The sequence below is a fragment of the Eriocheir sinensis genome, chromosome 36 (genome assembly GCF_024679095.1).
Source record: "Eriocheir sinensis breed Jianghai 21 chromosome 36, ASM2467909v1, whole genome shotgun sequence".
In the NCBI taxonomy this organism is placed as follows: domain Eukaryota; kingdom Metazoa; phylum Arthropoda; class Malacostraca; order Decapoda; family Varunidae; genus Eriocheir; species Eriocheir sinensis.
In genome coordinates this window covers 14,323,221-14,332,652 of record NC_066544.1, presented here as the reverse complement: position 1 = coordinate 14,332,652, position 9,432 = coordinate 14,323,221, and the positions used below count along the sequence as shown (strand labels likewise).

At 43.3% G+C, this 9,432-nt stretch overlaps 1 protein-coding gene across 10 annotated transcripts in view; it reads left to right on the top strand.

Annotated features, from left to right (window-relative positions):
- The window catches only part of LOC127007879 (protein kinase C and casein kinase substrate in neurons protein 2-like), a 147,450-nt gene that overhangs the window by 122,241 nt on the left and 15,777 nt on the right, over positions 1-9,432 (top strand). For 7 of the 10 annotated variants that reach the window (XM_050879314.1, XM_050879317.1, XM_050879316.1 and 4 more), the window contains 6 exons: positions 3,531-3,685; positions 4,479-4,635; positions 5,270-5,418; positions 6,525-6,716; positions 7,913-7,942; positions 9,304-9,318. In XM_050879314.1, coding sequence (XP_050735271.1) covers positions 3,629-3,685; positions 4,479-4,635; positions 5,270-5,418; positions 6,525-6,716; positions 7,913-7,942; positions 9,304-9,318 — 600 coding nt within the window. In that variant the 5' untranslated portion in view covers positions 3,531-3,628. Of the gene's footprint in view, positions 1-3,530; positions 3,686-4,478; positions 4,636-5,269; positions 5,419-5,535; positions 5,564-6,524; positions 6,717-7,912; positions 7,943-9,303; positions 9,319-9,432 lie in introns of all 10 variants that reach the window. The other 3 variants (XM_050879313.1, XM_050879319.1, XM_050879320.1) reach the window with 3 other exon arrangements.

The following is a 9,432-nucleotide window of genomic DNA, read 5'->3' as shown; positions in this document are numbered from 1 at the left end:
CTCCTTTCTGCTTCCTCTTTATCTTGTTTCCTCTACGTTCTTTCCTTTCCTCTCCTGTTTTCTTATTTTTTTCTTCTCTTATCCTTTCTTCCCTTCTTTCTCTTCCTCCCACCTTTCCTTTCTTCTTTTTCTTCCTTTCTGCTTCCTCTTTATCTTGTTTCCTCTTCGTTCTCTCCTTTCTTCTATTTTCTTCCTCCCCATCTTCTTTAGTCTTCCCTCCCTCTTTACCTCCTCCTCTTCCTCCTCTCCCCTTCCTCTTTTCCTCCTCCTCTTCCTCCTTCATCTTGTCTCCATTACATCATACTTTCATTATACCTCCATCTTCCTCTTCTCCCCTCCCTTCTTCCTCCTCCTCCTCCTCCTCCTCCGCCCGTGCAAGGAGAGAAACACCGGGAGGAGTAATAAGGTCTTGTTGAGGCCTTCCTGGAGAGAGAGAGAGAGAGAGAGAGAGAGAGAGAGAGGGTGGTAGGGAGGGAGGGGGAGAGCAACATTCACGTCTCTCTCTCTCTCTCTCTCTCTCTCTCTCGCTCTCTCTCTCTCTCTCTCTCTCTCATTTGCGTGTGTCTGTGTGTGTGTTTACTGGTAATTTTCCGGTGTGTGGGGTAAGGGGTGGAGGAGGAGGAGGAGGAGGTGGAGGTGGAGGAGGAGGAGGAGGAGGGGGGGGTGCGGCTGTGGAATTCCTTTTGTCGCTTTTGTGTTTGTGTTGCCGAATTAAATGTCTAATTAGGAATGAGAACACCTTTTGCACCTGTCCTAACGAGCTCCTCCCTCCTCCTCCTCCTCCTCCTCTTCGTCTTCGTCTTCTTCTTTTCTTTTTTTATCATCTATTTCTTCGTTTTCTTCTTTATCATCATCATAATTTTCTTCTTCATATTATTGTTGTTCTTTTTCTTCTTCTTCTTCTTCTTTTTCTTATTATTATTATTATTATTATTATTATTATTATTATTATTATTATTTTTATTATTATTATTATCGTAACCTTATTAATTTTTATTTTCATGTATTCTTTTTTCCAGTTCAAATCACTACTCTGAGGATTTATTTATTTATTTACTTTATTTACTTTTTTTGCGCATTAAATCAAGAACTGGAGGCTATTTTTATACGGAATAGGGAAGGAAATGCAAAGGTGAGGTGTGTGTGTGTGTGTGTGTGTGTGTGTGTGTGTGTGTGTGTGTGTGACGTGATGGGAAGTGATGACGTGATGGAGGGGGGGGGATGATGTAAACTGAGGAATTCCCGTCACTTGGTTTAAATGTCCCTTCCCTTCCCTTCACTTCCGTTCCCTGTCCTTCCTTCCCCTTTCTTTCCCTTCCCTTCCCTTTCGTTCCCTTCCCTTCCCTTTCGTTCTCCTCCCCTCCCCTTCCCTTCCCTTCATTTCCCTTCCCTTCCCTTCCCTTCCCATCCCTTCCTTCCCCTTCCTTCCTTCCCCTTTCTTTCCCTTCCCTTCCCTTTCGTTCCCTCCCCTTCTTTCCCTTTCCTTCCCTTCCCTTTCCTTCCCTTCCCATTTTCTCTAGTAGGATGGGAAGGGAGATGAGTTAAAGAAGAGGGGAGAGAGGGAGGAGAGAGAAGGGGAGCAGGAAGGGTCAGTGGGGGATAGGAAAAGAATGGGAAATGGAAAAAAAGAAAATAAGTGTAGGAAAGGAAGGGAAGCAGGAGGGAGAGAATGAGAAAGGGGAAAACGTTTGGGGAGGATGGAGAAGGCGGAGAAGGGAGGGAAAAGTGAAGAGATGGTAGAGGGGGAAAAGAAGTAAAAGGGTAAGAATGGAAGAGAAGAGAAAAGGATAGGAGAAGGGGAAGGGGGAGAAGAGTAAGAAAGAAGAAGAGAGAAGGGTAGGAATAGAAAAGGAGGAAAAGGATAGGGATTTAGAAGAAGGGGAAAGGGAAGAAAGGAGAAGAGAGAGAAGGGTAGGAATAGAAAAGGAGGGAAAGAAGGAAAAGGATAGGGAGTGAAGAGGGAAGGACAGGGATTTAGAAGAAGGGGAAGAGAGAGAAGGGAAGGAATAGGAAAAGAGAGAAACGAGGAAAAGGATAGAGAGGAAATGACAGCAGAGGGGAGAAAGTTCACGGGTTTTAAACAGGAAATAATATTATGACATTTCGGAGTTATGGGTGACGGAACTTGGAATTTCTGGGTCACGCATTCTTCGGCGATAAGGTGGCGTTGGCTGCGTCATTCACGATCCCCTGCTCTTGTGGACGATAAAAAGCGATTACGTCTCCTCATAATAATTGTTTTTCGTGGAAGGGATTTGAACCGAATTTGCGAGGCTTTTTTTGTTACGGCGAATTCTTGATACTTTAGGCTCGTGTTAAGCTACTCATGACCTCTGTGCTCACCTCCGTCACCCTGTCCGATGGTTATTTTACTTTTTGTTGTAGTTGTTGTTGGTTATTGATGTGGTTGTGGAGAAGGGTGAACGGGAGGGAGGGAAATCTAGAGGGAAAGTATAGAAGTGGTTGAGAGAAGGGAAAGAAGAAAGAAAGAAAAAAGGAAGAAGGAAGAGGAAAAGTATAGAAATGGTTGAGAGAAAGGAAAGAAGAAAGAAAGAAAAAAGGAAGAAGAGGAAAAGTATAGAAATGGTTGAGAGAAAGGAAAGAAGAAAGGAAGAAGAAGAAAAAAGGAAGAAGGAAGAGGGAAAGTATAGAAATGGTTGAGAGAAAAGAAAGAAGAAAGGAAGAAGAAAAAAAAAGAAGGAAGAGGGAAAGTATAAAAGTGATTGAGAGAAAGGAAAGAAGAAAGGAAGAAGAAAAAATAAAGGAAGAGGGAAATTATAGACGTGGTTGAGAGAACTGTAGACGAAGAAAAGGAGGAGGAAGAGGAGAAAGGGGGAAGAGAGGACAGTGTAGAGACGGAGAGGGGGAATGATTGTGCTTCTTATACCACTTTTCAAGGTTTAGTGACTTTTGCAGATTTACCTAAAGCTTACCCATATGGCGTATACCTCTTTGGATTGAGTACATGCATTATCATTATTAGTTTTATATTAGTTTTAGTTTTTATAGCAAAGGAGACGGCTCAAGGGCAACAAAAAGGGTATTTACAAGACATTTCGCGGTCAAAATACACATAGTTGACAAGGCTTTCGTAGGGGTTGTGGGCATTTCCAGCAGTAGTTTTATGACCCTGGTGGTAGTGTGACCCTTCCTCGGTAACATGAACCTGAAGAAACACTCATTAGAACCCGACTGACCCCCTCTTTGACCTTTAGAGATAGCTGATGTGAGAAGCGAAGGTTTCTTATAATAACGACTTTTAAAGAGTGCAGAGAGAGAGAGAGAGAGAGAGAGAGAGAGAGAGAGAGAGAGAGAGAGAGAGAGAGAGAGAGAGAGAGAGAGAGAGAGAGAGAGAGAGAGAGAGAGAGAGAGAGAGAGAGAGAGAGAGAGAGAGAGAGAGAGAGAGAAAGCCCGCTACTCACCGCTCCCATAATAGACAAAAGTAAAGAGCGGCCAAAAGAGAGGTCACCGAAAGAGTGGTTTATTTTGTATTGTATCGTTAGGCTTGACCAATGTCCTTTTTCCCCCAGGAGAGTGAGAGGCCGACATCCCAAGGCGGAGCACAGCAGACAGCGCGACATCAGCGGCGGGCGGCAGGGCAGCGTCACCCACCACCTCCACCACCACCATGTCCCACCACAGCGACGAGAACGCGATATACACCTCCACAGACTCTTTCTGGGAGGTGAGACGCGGTGCTTGGATAGGCTGATGAGAGAGGAGGGGAAGGAAACAGAAAGAGAGAGAGAGAGGGAGACAGGAAACATAGATAGAGAGGAGGTGGACAGAAGGAAAGGTAGATTGAGGAGGGCGGGAAAATAGATAGATAGAAGTAGAGGAGGGCAGGAAAGTAGATAAATGGATAAAGAGGAGGACAGAAAGAAAGTAGAAGGAAAGAGAAAGGGGAGGGAGAGCAGGAGATAGGAGTCAGAGAGTGAAGATAATTGGAGAAAGAGAGGAAGAGAAGGAATAGCAAGGTGAAAAGAGACAGGAGAAGGAATAGCAAGGAGAAACGAGACAGGAGAAGGATAGAAGGAATAGCAGGAGGAAAGGAGACAGGAGAAGGAATAGCAAGGAGAAACGAGACAGGAGAAGGATAGAAGGAATAGCAGGAGGAAAGGAGACAGGAGAAGGATAGAAGGAATAACAGGAGAAGGATAGGAGAAGGAATAGCAAGGAGAAAGGAGACAGAAGGATTAGCAAGGAGAAACGAGACAGGAGAAGGATAGAAGGAATAGCAGGAGGAAATGAGACAGGAGAAAGATAGGAGAAGTAATAGCAAGAGGAAACGTGAAAGGAGAAGAATAGAAGAAGGAGGAGGAGCGTAATTATTAATAAGATACAACGCGAGACTTAAAATCCTATACAGTCATTAATACAAACACATATTAGGTATAAATCAAGTTTGTCATGACTCTTCCATTACAGGTTTATGAATTTAGAGGCTTTGTTAACCCCCACACACACTCCTTTTACAGCTCGGCAACTACAAAAGAACAACCAAAAGAATCGAGGATGGGAACAGACTGTGTGACGACCTGATGAAGTTGGTGGCCGAGCGGGCGGAGATTGAGAAGATGTACGCCAAGAGCCTCAAGGAGTGGGCAAAGAAGTGGAACAACATCATAGAGAAAGGCAAGTGCTCGCTGCTTGGACTCGCCTAAGAAAAAAAGATAGATTTATTTTACTCATTTTTTTCTGCTCATACAGGTAAATTTGGCCTGTGTATCCTTATTAACAGCCTCAAACAAGCAGTGCAACAGAGAAATGGAACAACATGGTAGAGAAAGACAAGTGCTCTCTGGCTGGACTCACAAGAAGAAGCATTTGATTTGTTTTTGCACATTTTTGGGTCATACAGACAAATTTGGCCTGTGTTTTCATATTATCAGTGGGCAGAACTTGTAAAGAGCATCATAAGAGTAAGGTAGTGCCCTCTGACATGTCTTTCACCCATAAAAAGAAAACGAAGAAAACCAACAAATGTTTTTTAGTATGTAGACTTTTTTGTTTATGGAAAGGAAGTGGGCTTTTTCTTTCTCTTCAAACTACATATAGCAATTGCTTAACAAAGACTAAAGAAAAACAAAAAAAGTGTGTTGTTTATTTATGGCAACAGTACTTTTGACATATGAACAAGTAACAAGGACAAGGAGCATCAGGCCAACAAATAGCGCTTCCTAGGCACCTGACAGGCAGACTCGCCCACAGTCACTCCCTCCACTGAGACAGAGATCTTGTTCCTTGCCCCTCGCCGTGTCCTGAGCAGGTCCAGAGTACGGCACCACAGAGGCGGCCTGGAAGGGTGTGCTGATGGAGGCCGAGCACCGTTACGAGCTGCACACCCACGTCAAGGAGAACCTGATGAACGAGGTGCACGGGAACATCAAACACTGGCAGCGAGATAACTACCACAAGGTGAGGGACGGAACCGAGGGCGCTGGGTGTGATGGTGGTGATGGTGATGATGGCAGAAGGTACAGAAAGCAATAAAGAATAAGAATAATCAAAGCAATAAAAAATAAGAATAAACAAGCACTGGCAGAGGGACAACTACCACAAGGTGAGGAACGGAACCGAGGGCGCTGGGTGTGATGGTGATGGTGGTGATGGTGGCAGAAGGTTCAGAAAGCAATAAAGAATAAGAATAATCAAAGCAATAAAAAATAAGAATAAACAAGCACTGGTAGAGGGAGAACTATAACAAGGTGAGGGACGGAACCGAGGGCGCTGGGTGTGATGGTGGTGATGGTGATGGTGGTAATGATGGCAGAAGGTTCAGAAAGCAATAAAGAATAAGAATAATCAATAAAAAAATAACAAGCACTGGTAGAGGGACAACTACCACAAGGTGAGGGACGGAACCAAGGGCGCTGGGTGTGATGGTGGTGATGGTGATGGTGGTAATGGTGGCAGAAGGTTCAGAAAGCAGTAAAAGTTGCAATAATGAGCTCAAATACTGTATAAATTTTGATTGTGTACATGTGATCACTCCAACTGGACATATTATATATTACTTTTCAGTCTATGATGGGACAGCTAAAGGGGAAGAAAGAGCGATAGAGTTGCATTAATGGGCTGAAATACTGTATAAATTTTGATTGTGTACATGTGATCACTCCAACTGGACATATTATATATTACTTTTCAGTCTATGATGGGACAGCTAAAGGGGAAGAAAGAGCGATAGAGTTGCATTAATGGGCTGAAATACTGTATAAATTTTGATTGTGTACATGTGATCACTCCAACTGAATGTTTTATTACTTTTCAGTCTATGATGGGACAGCTAAAGGGGAAGAAAGACATTGATAAAGTTGCAATAATGGGTTCAAGTACTGTATAAATTTTGATTGTGTACATGTGATCACTCCAACTGAATGTTTTATTACTTTTCAGTCTATGATGGGACAGCTAAAGGAGAAGAAAGACATTGATAAAGTTGCAATAATGGGTTCAAATACTGTATAAATTTTGATTGTGTACATGTGATCACTCCAACTGGACATTTTATTACTTTTCAGTCTATGATGGGACAGCTAAAGGAGAAGAAAGACATCGAAGACCTATTTAAAAAAGCACAGAAGCCTTGGGCCAAACAGTTCGAGAAAGTCAACAAGTGCCGAGCGGATTACCACAACGCCTGTAAAAACGAACGGTCAGCCCAGAACCAGGAGAGGAACGCGGGCGGCGACTCCTCCCTCTCCCCCGACCAGGTGAGCTCTGGCCTCCCTCTTACCTGGGGAGTCTTCTCTTTAGTTCTCGTTAGCAACACAAAGACTCAGAGCATGAACGTCTAGGCAGATAGAAGTCAGTATTCTTAATCGTATTGGCGCCCCAGTTCGCCCGTTTGACAAGCCTCTCGTAGAAGTTCGTGGGATTTTCATGGAGTGTTTTGTGGTTCTAGTGATAGTTTTACACGGCTTCTGCACTTTGAACGGGGAAAACATCCATGAAAACCCAGTTAATCTTCTCCGTGGCCTTGGGAAATGGATGTAATGCCAGCCCGATACATTCAAAAAGCCTCTCGAAGAAGTTCCTGGGAGTTTCATGGAGTGCTTTGTGATCCTAGTAATAGTTTTACACGACACCTGCACCTTGAATGGGGGAAAACGCACATGAAAACCCAGTTAATCTTCTCCGTGGCCTTGGGAAATGGATGTAATGTCAGCCCGATACATTCAAAAAGCCTCTCATAGAAGTGCCTGGGATTTTCATGGAGTGCTTTGTGATCCCAGTGGTAGTTTTACACGACTTCTGCACTTTGAACGGGGAAAACACCCATGAAAACCCAGTTAATCTTCGTGGCCTTGGGAAGTGGTCGAACTGGGAGGCTGATACGTTTAAGAATATTGGCAAGAGTCACAACACAGCCAAATATCTCTCTATGGCTTTGGTCCTCAGAAACTGCACTTTGCTCATGAACACATCTTGCACACACTTGTCACTCTGTACTTTCACTGAGGTCATTGAGCAAGCCATGTCCGTATGCTTAGTCTATCACTGCTGTGGCAAACGTAATGATCTTATGTCAAGTGTGGATGTCTTACGCACCATTGCCAGATTGTCGTACTCAGAGCATTGTATTTACCGGTTTCTGACGCCTTACTATTGTCAAGGCACATCAGGAATTAACTATTTTAACGATAATTATAAGTGAATATCCTTATTGGGGTCCACGAGACAGTTTTTGGTTCGGAAGTTGGTAAATATAAGAGGCTGAGTAAGACAGTCTGGCAACTTTGGTCTTATGGGTGGTGTACATTTTTGTTGTGTGGATGCTGTAGGTGTACAGTTATTTATACTTGTTTATATATACATACCATCATATATATTCATGAACTATTGAATTTTTTTTTCTTTCACTAAGTTCTGATTGAGTACATCTGTCAACTTCACATTTCCATTTCAGGAACATAAGAAAAACAGCATAGTAGTTATGGTAGGCCTTGAGGTGAACTTTTTTCAGTGTTTTCCTCTCACCTTGTCCGTCACCTTCCCTCAAACGTGGGCTGTAAGGATTTGGCACAAAGCATCTTAACAGTGGTGGGCCCAGAGTGATGGGAGGCACGGGGCTCCACTAGTGACTCTCCCAAAGAATACTAAATTGTTGAGTTGAATCCTGCAAGTAAATTTCACCCCCAAAACACATTGTCACTCAGTATTGAACTTCCCCATTTGGCTGCTGAGAAGAATCCCTCCAAGGTCACTGTCCCTCCACCTCCCTAACCAGGCCTCGTAAACTCTTCATCCCCTGGAAAATTCTGTGTCATGTTTCTGTTCATGTTTACTGTTTTCCCTTACTTTTATCTCAGTCTTTTTGTATTAGAAGAAAATCACACATGCACATCCGTTTTCCTTAGATCCTGGTGTGACTTGAGCAAACAGAGGCGACAGTGAGGTTCAGGATTCCCTATATTCCCGCGTCCCTAAGATGTTTTATGCCAAGTAGAAAGATGCTGATGATTCAACACATAGCAGTGCATAGATGTGGACTGTTTTCCTAAAATGTCACGTTTAGTTTTTTGTTGTGTGGCATTCATGGTTTTGTTCCGTTCTTTTTTACCCTTCCACTTATTTGCATGATTATGATTTATTATTATTATTATTATTATTATGTTTGTTTCTTTCATTCACATCTCAGAGATTCCAGTTGGTAAGTGGTTGGAACATTTGTTTAGAGTGCTGGAGTATGTATGTTAACCTTAAGCTATGCTCCTTATTCCTGTGTCCTAGTAAGATGTAAGGCTAGACTTTATCCAGCAGTTTTAGAGTTGAATCTCATGACTACTTGCTCTCTACAGTAAAACACACAGTATATTTGAAGAGTTACACTTCTTCATATTTGCTTGAGTAAAGATCAGTCGTAATGTGAGAGTAGTGTCCAGTGCAGCCAGCTCTGGGAGGCTTGTGGGAGAGCAGTGGCAGGGAGCAGTGGCTGGTGTAAGGGCCGGGATGGCTGTCACGGCCCACCCCGGCACAGGACTCCAGCCAGGCTTGAGATCACTGTGCCGTTGTTTACCTCCATGTGTTCATAAAACCCAATACAGTGTGCCCTTGAACAAGTGAAATGTCTTAGTCAAAGGGAGAGATCAAAGAAACCACACGTAAATTTCCATGATTTTTTTAATATAATCTAGCTTATTTTTGTGCCCCGAGAGGTTAAAGTTATCCCCCCCACTGCTGTCGCCATGCACTCCCAGACTCACTTAGGCAACAGCTACTACTACATTTTATGCAGGATTTTTTTCTGTTTCCTCTAGAATAAATTACTGTTCTTTTTTTCCCCTCTGGTGTGAACAGCACAACAATATGAAGGTATGAGTGAAGTGCCAGGAGTGAGTGGATGACCCTCACTGTCTGAATTAGTTAACCCTTTTTCTCATGCTCCCTCTAGTCATACGGATACTTGGGCCTGAATTCTGAGAGGAT